The sequence below is a fragment of the Hetaerina americana genome, unplaced genomic scaffold (genome assembly GCF_022747635.1).
Source record: "Hetaerina americana unplaced genomic scaffold, ioHetAmer1.1.p SCAF_28, whole genome shotgun sequence".
NCBI classification, from domain to species: Eukaryota; Metazoa; Arthropoda; class Insecta; order Odonata; family Calopterygidae; genus Hetaerina; species Hetaerina americana.
Window position 1 is genome coordinate 23,918 of NW_027286852.1, and position 15,249 is coordinate 39,166.

The 15,249-nt window shown below is 39.9% G+C and overlaps 1 protein-coding gene across 1 annotated transcript; it reads right to left on the bottom strand.

Annotated features, from left to right (window-relative positions):
- Positions 1–1,202: 1,202 nt before the first annotated feature.
- Positions 1,203–11,891, bottom strand: LOC139689861 (interleukin-1 receptor-associated kinase 1-binding protein 1 homolog). The gene is made up of 3 exons (XM_071586959.1): positions 11,630–11,891; positions 11,359–11,558; positions 1,203–2,224 (listed from the first exon to the last, which is right to left on the bottom strand). Exons 1-3 carry the CDS (start codon positions 11,849–11,851, stop codon positions 1,990–1,992), a joined length of 657 nt encoding a protein of 218 aa, XP_071443060.1. The 5' UTR covers positions 11,852–11,891; the 3' UTR covers positions 1,203–1,989.
- Between the last annotated feature and the right edge of the window lie 3,358 nt (positions 11,892–15,249).

Genomic DNA, 15,249 nt, shown 5'->3' on the forward strand with positions numbered 1-15,249 from the left:
CTCATCATTGTCCTAACATTCCACGTTCCTATTCTAACTAATTTGGTCTTCTTCTCCTGCGTCTTCTGTCCTGCTGCTGCTGGTTTTCCCTTGCATGGGTTTGGTGGGATGACGACCGCGGAAGCCTTGCCTCCCCCGCTGCCGGGCACGACACATGGCCGATTGGGCCAAGTCCCGTAGTTTCCAGGACTCAAAATCGCTGTATAGTCCATCATGTTAATCTTGGGAATGATAATTGAGGTGGTTTCCCATAGCCTCCCTCAATAGTGTTTTTAAGGTGACACCATCACTTACTGGCCGCCCCTCTGGGGTCAGACGCCATTGCAGCCGCCTCACTGAGGAACAGAAGTTCCGTGGACTACCTTTCGTCTGGCTCCTAACCTTCGACCTATCTGGCATGGGTGACCCTACCAGGAGCAATTTTTATTACTCCCGCCAGCACAGCTCTAGGGGTCATAGGAACGCACAAGCCCTTCCACCATGTCAAGGTTGTAGTCCGAGGAGGGGTACCCTTGTATATTTCCTATAATTCAGAATGTTTCAAAAGTGACTTTTGATACAACAAATTTTCATGATATTTCTCCTCATCCAAGAGGAGACAATTTTCCTCAAATTTCTGGGACTTCGAATCAGATAACTTTAATTTGTATATATAGTATATATATTTAAAATTCAAAAGCGAGCCGTACGGCTAATTGTCAGAGCAGAGCATAATGCTCCTTGTCGTCCATTATTCCATAAATTGAACATTCTACCTTTGCCTTGTATTTATATCTATGTATTACTGGTGTACACCTTTGTAAACCTTTCAATGTATGACACAAACTGTGGTATTCACCACTATGGGACCAGGTCTAAAAATGATCTGCACCGAACTTACGTTAAGAACTAGAACCACCGCACTAGGCCCTAAATCTATGGGTCTCCTTATGTTTAATAAGCTAAATGAGGACCTGAAATCCAGCACAAACATTTGTCTATTTAAAAGGAAATTGAGAGCTTTTCTTCAAAGGAATTTGTTCTATTCTATTAGGAATTTCATGGAACATGAAACTTAGAATAGGTATATGTATTACATTGTGTATTATTGTATGTATTGACGTGTCCTATACTATGTGTACTATTTTTTTGTATGATGCAGTCCCTGGACAAATAAAAATTATTATTATTATTATTTGTACCATTTTTAATTTGATCACATTTCATTAAAACACTAAACCACATTTGCGGTAGGGGAAAAGCATAATTAATCTTAACTGAATCATCAGGGATTGGGTGATTTGAGTTAATGTAGATAACAATTTAACAAATTATAAAGGGAAGAATCCTTCTTGCATGTAAAGATGCATCCAAGGGGCAAACTTCCCTTTTTACTAGAAACATATATTAAGAGACATGGTCAAATTACAATAATGATAATACACACACACAGCTGCTCTAGTTTTTAGAAAAGTGAAATGCAACATCCATTCCATTGTTGGCTACAACTGTTAGCTGCCAGTGAACCTGATGGACAGATTTCATTCTAACAATCAACACTTTCAAATATATCTGCTGCTACACAGTCAAAGTTACAAACAACCTATTTTTGTTAAATCAAATAATAATCTGAAAAGTCATATGTAATTCTTGGATTTTTGATGACTAATTCCAAACTGGGGGGTTGGAGATTAGGCATATGATCTGGAAGTTTTGAATAATGGCACTGACTGCATTCCAAGACTCGCTTGACCCTTTACACAGCACTGTATTCACAGCATTGAGGTCAAGGCACCCGACAGCACCCCAGAAATATCTTAAGTTAACAACTCAGTCCAAATCAATGAAAACTCATTACATTTTCCCGAGTGAATGTAATGAATTCAAAATCGGTCAATAATGCCAAACAAAGGGAGAAAAAAAAGTCATGAAAATGTTCAGTCCGAATAAAAGTTTGGCCAAAAATATTACAGAGCCATGCCAAAGTTAACTGAAACCAAACGAATCACTTCACCGTTCAAAGATATTCAGCAATTCATAAACTGCAAAAACTCTGCTGACTAATTTAGTGGTGAGCTTGTGATGCACATCTGCACTGAATTCAACAGCACTTTGGCTGCCATCTTCCTGCCTGCTCTCAATCTCCTCAAGGTACAGAGCCATCCTAACCTCCTGTGCCGAAACCCTTGCCATCTGGGAGGCCTTCCCAAAGGCATTCGCCACTGACAACTGCACTGCTCTCTCCCTAGTGAAAGATGGGGATCAACCATTAACTACAGTTTTCAACACAAAGGTTGGTTTGATAGGCAAGGGTAGAGCTCACCCAGTGAGAGGATGCATTCTTAATATTATCTGGGAGCAAAATGTTTTTGTGTATAAACTTCTCAATGGTGCATTGGTGATTCTACAATCACACACTTAGCATATATTTGTGCATGATTTTACAACACATTGAAATGAAATAAGTAACTCCACTCACACTTAATTTAAAACACAATCCAAGATTTCGAAGTTAGACGTGTTTTTAAAAAGGTGTGTGTGGAATTACAATGTTACTTCTTTCATTTCAATATGTTATGTAAATACCATATAGCTACGCCTGAGAAAACAAATATCAAGGTTTTAAAACGTGACAAATATGACCCTCACATGGAGGAAAATGGGAAAATATTGGCTAAAATTAACTTGGCATTCATTTCACTTAAGACTGATTATGGCACCACTTGGTTTGAACATGTTACAACAACTAGAATGTTACTTTTAGGTGTAATCATTTGATTTTCGCATCCCTAATTTCACAAGTTAGGTGGAACAAGATGGTCTAGGGTAACATCATTGTCAAAGGGAGTCAGAGGGAAAGTATTGCAAAAAAGGGGAGGCACGGTTGATTTCCATGACTTTTATTTCAACATTCGTTTTGAAAAGTAAACATGTCAGTTAATCATAAACAAGGTGGGCAAAAAATTGAAACACAAATTACAATTGTAGATTCTCTGATTTCAAATTATTTACATGCCAATTAATAGACATGTATCTATAACAGATTAAAAAGCTTAAAATTCATATTTAAGTCATAATTTTTAAATTGTAGCACATAAGTGGATGAGTAAATGTTACTTCAAGAACATTAGACGACCAATATTCAGTGATTTAATTCATAGCTTTTTTCAATCTGATGTCTTACATTTGGGACGTTAGCCCTTGTCTTTTTACGGTAATTATTTGTTCAACTTCTTCATTGCTGACCTTTGTAATCAAAATCCTTCCGAGTGAGAGCATTTCCCCTTGACTAACGTGCCCTCTCTCTTTTGTGGATCAGGGAAACGGAAAGTAAGAAACTAAAACTGGCACCAATTAATACTGAACTGATTGACAGAATTTCCTTCATCAGGAGGATAAAGCAGCTTTAGCAGATGACCTAAATGCCATTCAAAGTTGGTGCAAGACATGGTAATCAGAATTAAACTAAACAAAGTGCATAGAGATAAATTTACAGAAAAGGGGCATTTCAACTTCACGACCTCCCCAGTGTGAAACACTCGTATGCGGAATAGGACAAGCTAACAAAAAATTAGGATTTATTAGAAGACTACTGAGTAAATGTGATGAAAAGGTCAAAGAGAAGTGTAATCTTTTGCTGATTAGCCCTCGTTTAGAATAGGCAGCAAGTACATGGGATCCTCACAAAGATGGATTAATTGCCATATTTGATCATGTGCAGCGTAGAGGAGCAAGATTTGTGAAACGTAATTGATGATGAACTTAGTAACGGACCCAAAATATTAAAGCAGCTAGGCTGGGAATCACTAGTAGCAGTAATTCGGTGAGGCGACCTACAGCCGAGGTCCTTTGCACCATAGGGGATGGACGGGAAAGGAGGAAGGGAGGAGAGAAACCGTGCATTGGCATAAGCCTACTCTTAACAAAAGGCGCCAAGTGGTCCGTAGTTTAAAGTCCCATCCGACAGTCAGCGTGCTCACTCCAAGTGCTCCACAAAGCACCTCAAGTAAGGATTGGGTTACCAATGAAAAATATGTGTTGCCTCTAGGAGTCGAACCCGGGCCCTCTGGTTGGTAAGCCAGTATGTCAGCCATCGCACTGTTCCAATCCCCCTGGGAATTACTCACGGGGCGAAGGTTAAATAACATATTAAATCTGTTGCATAAATTGGAAGGGTATATATTTTTTTGCCCTTACACTGACTGAAGAGCCTCAACACTGCATTTAAAAAATAATAAAATAAGAAAAAAGTGCTCACTACTCGCTCACCTTCAATTCCATGACAAGTATTAAAAATATAACAGTGCAAACAATGCATTCATAATTAGAATACAAAATTATATAAAAGCTAAATGTAAATTTGAAAACAACAGTATTTGAATATATATGAAAATCATTATTCACAATCCAAACCATATACATTAAGACCACAATAATGTTGTAATCTGAAATTAATCCTAAGGCTTCCGCGACGTCTATTTGATGAATTCATTCTTCTTTCGGGAATTTCCATCGCATCAGTGGGTTGATGGACAACTGTTTCGCCCCCGGTCCTGGAGGCGTCTTCAGGTCGTAGTGATTTGCATTGCAATTAGGCCGCTATATATAGGAGACGCTGGCAGGCTTGGAGCTCTCTGATTGGCTCTCTCTTGATGGCCAATGGGAATCAACCTTTTCCACGTGCGAGCCAGGGTGTAGCCGTCCTAATGGTTGCAATTATTGTGATTCTTCATTATTTCTACCGCTTCTCTTGCGAGTCTCGCGAAATAATGCCCTTCTTTTGCCAGCGCTCTTGTTTGATCGAACTTGATCGTGTACCCGGGTTCCGACCATGTATGTTTGGCAATTGCCGAGAGTCGGAACTGTTTTTTATCTGTGGCCCTCAGGTGTTCTTTGATCCTGCATCTGATGGACCATCCTGTCTGGCCAATATAGGACTTCCCACACATGCACTTTATCTCATATATACCTTCGTGCATGAGATCGGGGATACGGTCCTTCGGCTTTTTCTACATAATACCCCGCAAGCCGCCGCAAGGGCGTGTGGCGGGGGCGGGTGGCGGGGGTGGCTTATGTATCGTATCGCTGATTTTTCTTCCCGTGGAGAACCTAGTTGTTACGTTATGCTTTCTTAGTAGCCTACTTATCTTTTTGGCCGTTCCGGCGACATGGACGGAATGGTAGCATATGTCATTGGTTTTTCTTTTACAGGCTTCTCCTTGCTCTGTTTCTCGGGCAGAATCACGTCTTGCGTCAACTCCATTTCTTTTTTGGTGGTCCTATTTAGGACCAATTGTTCAGGGTATCTGTTTTTCCCCAGCACTGAAATGAGGTATCTCTTTTCCGACGGGATCGAATCGGCATCTGAGATGGTATAGGCGCGATGATCTCGTGTATTTACCAGCGAACAATTCTGGGCGGGATGGTGGTGTGATTGTGCATTCAAATACTGGTCGGTGTGAGTTTTTTTGCGGTATACCGAATGTCCCAGGCTGCCATTAGGTTTCCTGGTGACTAACACATCTAAAAAGGGCAGGACACCATTCTGCTCAATTTCCATGGTGAATTTTATGGCAGGATGTTGCTGATTAAGGTGTTTTAGGAACAGATCTAGTTCTTTCTTCCCATGTGGCCAGATGATTAAGGTGTCGTCGACATACCGGATCCAAAGAGATGGTTTTTTTGTGTTAGCCTTTACTGCCTTCTTCTCAAAATCCTCCATGAAAATGTCAGCTACTATAGGGGATAAAGGTGATCCCATGGCCGCACGTTCTATCTGCTGGAAGTACTTGTCATTCCAAAGGAAGTATGAGTTCTTAAGGCAGAATTCTGTAAAGGGTTGGAGAGAACGAGCGATGCGAGCTGGCACAGTACATCGCTCAATCTCTCCAACCCTTTGCTGGAAGAACCACTTCGTCCGTGAAAAACTCCACGGAATTTATTCGCACCATCAAGAATATAGAAGTTAAGGAGCGAGATGTGCTATTGAGCTTAAATGTTATCTCTCTCTTCACGAATACTCCCATCGATGACTCAATGCAACTCATCAAAGAACTCACATCGGAAGGATTACCATAGGATTTCCCGGACTCCGGGCACACGATCAAGTTCGATCAAGCAAGAGTGCTGACAAAAGAAGGGCATTATTTCCCGAGACCGATAAGAGAAGCAGTTGAAATAATGAAGAATCACAATAATTGCAACCATTAGGACGGTTACACCCTGGCTCCCACATGGAAAAGGTTGATTCCCATTGGCCATCAAGAGAGAGCCAATCAGAGAGCTCCAAGCCTGCCAGCGTCTCCTATATATAGCGGCCTAATTGCAATGCAAATCACTTTGACCTGTAGACGCCTTCAAGACTGGGGGCAAAACAGTTGTCCATCACCTCAGCGAGGCGATGAAAATTCTCGAAAGAAGAATGAATTCATCAATGGTGTAATCTGTAGATATGCTAATGGGGGAAACGATGATTTCTCCTGGTGTGTTGACCCATGCCCCCCAGGTCAAAGGGCAGGAGCCAGACAATATGCAGCCTTGGCTCTCGGCTTTATTACTCCAATAATGCCCATTATTATATTCCCACCTCACCATACACTGAAGATTTGATTCCTTTTTCTCTCATCAGATTCACTCCAACTTCTCTGTCATCATCCTGACCTTCTGAATCTCCATTCTTGGAATAGTGGCAGCTGTCTCCCTTTCTGCCACCACCCACTTGACTGTATGAGGGACCTCATGTGATGGCAGAGCCCCTCCGCCGAGCACATCAAGCAGCCCTGTGGGCAGAGTCTTGCTGTTGCCAGGACTCAATTTTACATAGGTTATTTCATATTACCTTAGGATCAACAATGAAATGGTTTCCCATTGCTTCCTTCCACAATGTGTTTTATATGGTACAATGCTGAAATGGCAATATGCACTCGGACCTAGACTCATGCGCAGCTGAATCGCTTAGAAAGAGATGGTACATGGATGACCTTGCATCTGGTTCCTATCCTTAGACCAGTTCTGATTAAAATGATCACTATGGGTTCCCAAACTTTGAGCAAATAATATTGCTCCAACCAGAAACATTCATGTCCTCTTATCATGATAAAGTTGCAGTCTATGTAGTGGGATAAATAAAATGATCTGAAAAAAAATACATATACATATATATGTATATGTATGTGTGTCTATATATATATGTGTGTGTGTGTATACATATATTTTCTATATATATATATATATATATATATATATATATATATATATATATATATATATATATATATATTATTTATTATTATTAGGTAATCTACTGGTTAAGGTAGGTTTTTGGATGGACACAGCTACTAAATAAATATTTTGTGACTCCTAACAAAACACAAAATCCAGTATCCTACTCTACATCAGGTCTCTCTTCATCTCTGAGTACTTTCTTCCTCCCTTCATCCCATCCAACATCCCTATCCTACTTTGACCATGTTGGTCCAAAACACTTCCGAGATACGTAAACTGTTCTATCTGCTCTAGTTTTTGCCCTCCTATTTTAATGTTTAGCTTAGCCCTTTTCTATCTAGAAAATTGCATAACCTTTGTTTCATTAATATTGATTTCATGCCATACCTGTCGCATTGAATTTCCAATTCACTCAGCAATGCTTGCAACCCCTGGGCTGACTGACACACTAAAGCTCAGTCATCAGCAAACCTAACAGATTTTACGAATTCCCCACCCACTTTCATTCCTACCTCCAGTTCTTCCCGTGCCTCTTTAATGATTTCCTCTACATACAGGTTGAGAAGCAATGGTGATAATGGACAACCCTGCCTTACACCTCTCCCTAACATCCTGACTCCCTGTTCCCAACTCACACCTGAGCAGTCTGAGACATGTACAGATTGCGGATTAGTCTCCTGTCCCTCCAATCTATTCCTATTTTCTGCAATATACTCATTAGTTATTCCCAATTCACTCTATCAAACGCTTTTTCGAAATCTACGAAACAGGCAAATACCTCCTGGTTTTATTCTGTTCCTCTCACTTAATAATCTCATTACTGCAATGGCATCACGCGTGCCTCTCCCCTTCCTAAATTTAAACTGATCATCCCCTAAGTAATCACTTGCCCTATTCTCTATCCTTTTGTTGATGATCCTGAGAACAACTTTAGCATAGCCTTTACCTTTTTCGGAATAGGAACTAAAACTGATTTCACAGTCTTCCAGCCAGATTCCTTCCTCATAGATACTACGAATCAACCCATATAGGGTGGTCGTGCATTCGCCCACATAGAAGGCAGGGGCAGAAGTTACTGGAGAGGCGATAGATAATGTTTTCTGAGGTGTGGGTGGCGTCAGGTTGGGAGTTAGGGAGGTGGAGGGTCTTAGAAGATGGCAGCATTTGCAGCGTGGGCGGTTGCATGGTGTGAATAGGGGCGGAACATGCTGTGCCTCAAAAGCTTCAAGAACATTCACTGCCTTCAATTATTTTATGTCTCACTGGTGAAACATACAGGGTCCGTACAATAAGTATCGCGACTGGTTCCAAAAATCAAAAGTTATTACAGTTACCATTACCATTAGTTAATAATCTTAAAAATACATTCCTCCTGCATTGATACACTTAGTTTGGCATGTCTGCCACTCGTCAAAAGCCCACTGGAAGTTCGTTTCCAGAATACTGTTGAGAGCCTTTATCGTCGCTGCTTGAACCACTTCGATTAAGTTGAACTGCTATCCTTTGAGCTCCTTTTGAGCTATCCTTTGAGATAATAACGCTGTCCAGAACATCTTCATCTTCCTGGACGCAGTCCGTTCAAGACTTCTGGCACCAGCTTGGTGCACACCTTCCTCATTGTAAGATCCTCTGTTACAATGGTGTGGACGGTTCCGACTGAAAGGCAGGTCTCTTCACTGATAAGGGCGATGGCTAAACGCCTGTCAGAGTCCACCCGACGTGGATTTCCAGAGTTTAGCGCAAAACTTCACAGCGTAGCATTGCTCGAAGGTGCGCTGCAAGCTGGCACAGCGACACCACAAACAATCACACATCGCAAAAATCCACCTCTTGTCTCAACGCATGCCCAGAGGCAACTGAGCTAAAGTGCGCCTGAGTGGTGGAGGACCCCTCTACCGACCCGACCGGTTGGACTCCCATCCACCACTCAGTTGAGGCTAAAGGGAACCAGTCACGACACTTGTTGTAAGGACCCCGTATATTGGGAATACTGCTGTGAAGTCCATTCTACACTAAATATATTTTCTCCCTGAAGGGAGTGCAATGCAGATTTTTTAACTTTGCTGCTAAGAAGTTCTTGATAGCCAGGGAGAGCGGTGAATGCATTAATTGTCTCAGCTTAACCACTCTTGAAGCTAGAGGGAAGCAATTTTTTAATATTTGTTTTTGTCAACAAAAGTCAAAAGAAAACTAAGTTCAAAACTGTTTTTTATCCACTATTTAAAGAACAGCTATTCTTTTTACCTACCTATGCACTAATCAATGAGAGAAACTATTGGTTTCTGCAGGAATAGTGACCGTTATAATATACATATATCTTAATTGCCATCAAAACTACATAAAAAGCAATGCCTCATAAGAGCACACCACTTTTTGTTTCTATACTTTGTATCATGTAGGATTCAGGAACTTATAAAGAGAATTTAGCATATTTGGTAGGTTAGATAGTTGATGAGTTAGTGGGAATTTTCTTGTAAAGCATTACACAGGTCGTTCACATAATAATTTCAACAAGAATCACAGAATATGCAATGAAAGATTAGACTTAGCGCATGAGAATGAGTTGGCAAAAATGATTCCTGGAGTAAGCAGCATCAGTAGGGAAATTAAAATGAATTGTTCAAGGATAGAGCTATCTCTGTAATGGCAATCAACTGCCGAAATTTGAAAAACAAAAGAGCCAAATATTACCATATGATAAGAAGAACCAACACCAATATACTTGTATGAAACAAGAGCTGGTTATTGCAAGACATTGGAGATTAGGAGATTCTTCCAAAAAGCTTCATGATTTACAAAAGGAACAGAGAAAAAAAGGATTGGGGCGAGTGTTTATAGCTGTTAAAGATATTCACAAAAGCAGAAGTAAGTCTTTATTTAATAGTAACCTAGAAAGCATTTGGTGCTCCATAAAAAGCTCTAGGTCGAGAAGGGTCCACATTTGTGCATAGTACAGACCTAACGATTCAGGAGATACAAGAATTTTAGAACTAGAGAGAGACATCTCCAGTTTGCATTTCAATTTGCACAACAGGAAAGTTATATTCAGAGGGTACTTTAACCTTCCATCCATAGACTGGAAAAACTTTAGTTTCTTAACAGGAAGTAAGGACAAGGAGTCATGCGAGTTGCTGCTTCATGTTTCCACATCACACTCATTCAATCAATTAGTACTGACACCCACCAGAGGAAATAATGTACTTGATCTATTAGTGAGAACCATTCGCAAACATCCAGCAACAATTAAAGGACTTATTAATTTGATTACTATGAAAACTCAGAAGAAATATTTGAAGATGTTTTTATGCGAATTGTAACACAACTACATTTACTGCCGAGAATTACTAAACTAATTGCTTTCCATAACCCACATTGTTTTACTAGACGATCATACTTAGTATTGAGTGCATTTGACGGAAATGACATATTTCATAACAACAGTGGTCATATTAACACTCACAACAAAACAATTCTCATTTACTGTTATGGATACCATGGAGTAATCTGAAGTTATTATTCCAAATTGACAGTTTTATACCTGTTTATATTGCACGCTGCCAAGTTTTATATTCAGTACTTTCATAATGGAAAAAAATCCCCGCGTTGAAAGTTATTGGGCAATGACCGTGATGTTAAATGGATTGATAAGCAAGCTTTGACCCAATCTTCTGCTAAAAAATATTACAATAATTACGAAAATGCACATGATTAATATGAAACATGAGGGAGAAAAAATGCTATTTGCAAAGACCAGGAACATTAATAATCCCTACAAGATAAATGGGAATAAGTTAAAATCACTCTAGCCACTTCAAGGAAGGAACGCAGCCACCATTTGTATCTCGATCTACTATAAACATAACTGGGGCGAATTATCACGAAGAGACAAAATTCAAAAAGGAAATGGCAATGATGGAATGAAACTGTGATGTGCGGGTTGAGTGGTAAATGAATTCATGAATGGGTGCACTTTACCCCTTGGCACAAGAGTGGCCCAAAATATTTTCAAAGAAAAAATTGCTAAACATGCAAAGGCCAAAGCTATTTTGCCTCAAAATGCGAAATATTGGAAAACGGTGATGTGTTTTTAGTTAGATGATGGGGATATTGTCAGGTTACTATGAATTCGCAACAAAACGATCCTACTATTTTCACCTTGCATTTTGCAAACAATCCGAGGAATGGCTCTGCTTTGGAGCACTAATTCTGACCGATTCGTCCAGCTTCTCAGTCAGCTTATTTGATATGTTCTCGTACATCTTCAAGTCTGAACACACTACGAAAACCTCTTCGCTTAGCCGAAAATCAGTGCCATCTTTACCAAGCATCTGCCGAGTCTTGACATCGTTTTCATCCTATCACAAGTAGGTATGTAATTACTCAAGCTGACTACAGTGCAAACATTCATTTTGATGAAGTTTCATACCTTGATGCCGCAAGTTTTAACAACATATAGAACATATTCAATCCTTTTAAAAACACTACGTTTTACTTCTTCCACTGATGACTTGGTCCTTTGAACTAATATTTCGAATTCTATGACGTCGGCATCTACGAATAATTCGGAATAACCCTCAACTTTTGCAATTTGCTTGCCAGAAGAATCGAGGGTCAAGGGTGCAACATTTTTAAAATTCCTTCCGTTCATATTCTTATTTCTATGATGAATTACCAAAGGAAAGAGGTATTCATTCCAGGCCAATATTATTGGTCCGCCCTTTCTTTAACCTTACTCTGGGCCATCTACAAGAGGGCTCTCTAACTATCCAAAGAAGCCGAACATAGCATGACAAAACAAGCCCGTTTGACGTCTTTGGTAATTTTTTGAAAACTGGAATTTCATCAACGGCTGTGCATCAGCATAAATTAGAAATGGTAGTAATAGTTTCGGTGGACTTAGCTGATTGTTACAACCGCTGCAACTGTTTTTGCTGTCAGTGACATTTCTGTTAAGTTCCAAGGAGCAATATGAGTAAATAATCCAAAAAATAGATCGTGAAACATATAGAATATTCTAATGCTTGTTAACTGAAGTGAAATTCTGACCAGCATTTCATCGTCTCATCTAAGAAGGGGAGGAGAGGGAGCATAATGAATATAATGTTGCGAGCACTTCATAGCGGAATAATCTTAGGAATGTCCATATTAAAAAAAGTTTGTAATTTTCCACAAACTTTAATGTGGGCATCCACTCTACTAATATAGTAGTGTAGTTTTTATGGAAGGCGACCGACAGCTAAGGTCATTTGCGCCATTAGGGATGGATGGGAAAGGAAGGTTGGAGAGATACCCGGCGTCGGCATTAGCCTACTCTCGGCGATAGGCGCCAAGGGGTCCGAAATTTAATCCATCCCATCCGACGGACGTCGTACTCACTCAAAATGTTCTCCGCAGATCATCTGGAGTTGGGATCAGGATATCGCTGAAAAATATTTGTTGTGTCCAGGATTGGAACCCGGTTATTAGCTCTTAGAAATTATTTACTTACTACCACTATTACGAGACCAGTGGAAGCCTGCATGACGAAGAGGCTTACTTGAAATACAAAAGAGATTATTAGAAATCAATTAGCTGTGCAAAAAATAAAGCTTGGAAGGATTTTATGTTCAAAGCCAAAAATGAATAAATTACAAAAGGCAGCGTGGAGTGTAATCCATCGAGAAGTCGGTCATGGTAATGCAAAAGAAAATCATCCTTTTGTAATAAATATAGTAATCATAATTATGCACACAGGTGTAATTTTATTTTTTCTGGATAGTACTTATTAAGTTACTGTACTTCTTGACGTACTCCATACGATTACATTATGCAAGATATTCTGTACCATACTATGTTTTTTTTAATCGGGGAAATAAATTATTATTATATCTTGAAAGGTTATCGAGTCCGAAGGAAGAAGCTGAAGCGACTACAAAAATAAAAAGCTAGTGAAAGAAAACTGCGGAAGAATTATTGCCACACTGCTCAATTAAAAAGGGTGCGTAGGTGCGGGCGGAGCAAGGTGTTGCTCGTCGCGATAGATCTTGCTGCGGACTTCTGGCTAATTGGTGAACGCGTCTTTGTCTTCGCTCTCCAGTGCTGTCCTCTGGTGGGAAGAATAGGAAGACTCCTAAGTTGACTGATGAAATGTGTGTAACCGCCACAAGGTGTGCCCTGCAGAATAATTGACTTCGACCAATTCTACATGGAATTGCACTTTGCTTTCTGCTGTCATGATGAAGGACCTATATCTGCCCATTACCTCTGTTTATGGCAACCCTTAATGGTGTATTTGAACATTTCTGCAATCAATTGGAACTTGTACTGTCTCTTTTCTTGACCCTGAAAGCCAATATAATAATTTATGGAGATCTCAACATTGATATTTGTGAATAAATGATGATATTACATGTAAAACAAGCGATTGTCAGGTTCCTGGAAATCTTTTGCATTCTTATGATTTATACTGGGAAGACAAACAACCTACTCGATTTTCTGCTTGCTTAGATTATGTAATTACCAATTGAGATCCTGAACTGTACAGTATAAGTGTTATTGACTATCTCCTAAATGACCATCAAGGTATAAATTTCACTTTTAAGGCTCAAACATTTCCAAAGATATTTTCAAATAGAGGTAACACCATAATCATTAGGTCCATGACAGGAGAAGGTTTAGATAGTTTCCAACTCCTTCTATCTTGTATCAATTGGCATGGTATTTGCGCAGACTGTAAAGCAAACGTATATTTCAAGTTTTTTAGGTAATTTCCTGGTCATTTTTGAACAATGCTTTCCAAAAAATGATAAAATCTATGCCCAGTAAAAATAATCTCTGGTGTATGAGTTCAAAACTGCTTCCATCTTGTATCAATTGACATGGTATGGCATGGAGCAAGTAGAACAGTTCACGTATCTCGGAAGTGTTTTGGACAAACACGGTCAAAGTAGTAGGGACGTAAGGAGAAGAATTGCACTATGCAAAGAGGCTTTCACAAGGAGGAGGGAGTTGATGACAGGGACGTTGAGTAAGGATGTTCAGAAAAAACTCGTGAAAACTTTGATATGGAGCGTAGCTCTTCCTAACACTGCCCAACCGGACTCCCCGTTCCCCACTCGTACCTGAGCAGTCTAAGACATGTACAGGTTGCGGATTAGCCTCCTTTCCCTCCAATCTATTCCTATTTTCTGCAGAATACTCATTAGTTTTTCCCAATTCACTCTATCAAAAGCTTTTTTGAAATCTACGAAACAGGCAAATACCACCTGGTTGTGTTTTAAATTCCTTTCGATTAATAATCTCATTAATTCAATGGCATCACGCGTACCTCTCCCCTTCCTAAACCCAAACTGATCATCCCCTAAGTAATCATTTGCCCTACTCTCTATCCTTTTGTTTATGATCCTGATAACGACTTTAGCTGCGTGGGATATCAAACTTATCGTCCTGTAGTCCTCACATGATGTAGCCTTTACCTTTTTCGGAATAGGAACTAAAACTGATCTCACAAAGTCTTCCGGCCAGATTCCTTCCTCATAGATACTACGGATCTCCTCTTATACAGCCTCTTCCTCCCACATTTTCCTAAGCCTTTTAAAAGTTCCGCGGGAATGTTATCCACCCCCATGGCCTTATTTAGTTTCATCTCCCTTAATGTCCTTTCTATCTCATTGTCTAGTATGCCTGGACCTAAGCTGTCTTCCTCTACGTCATTTTCTTTTTCAATGTCTAACTTTGTTGGTCTGAGTTCTTTACTATAGAGTTCTTCCATATGCTCCTTCCATCTCTCTTGAATCTTTCCTGTGTCAACATTGCCTTACCCGCCTTATCTCTTATCGTAATGCTTACTTCTATATCTTCTTACTTCTATATTTTTATTTCTGTATTGTCGCTTGGTGGTGACAAAATATGGCACGGCACGCACACCCCACCCCCGAGCCTAATGTACTGCGAGGGTGATGTAGTGCGGGTTTCTCTCGGAAACCAAAACAAGACAATGTCCGCTACCCAATTCTCTTGATGCTACAATGTAGCTATTATGTAGCTACTTTGCAGTCCCTCCCCCCA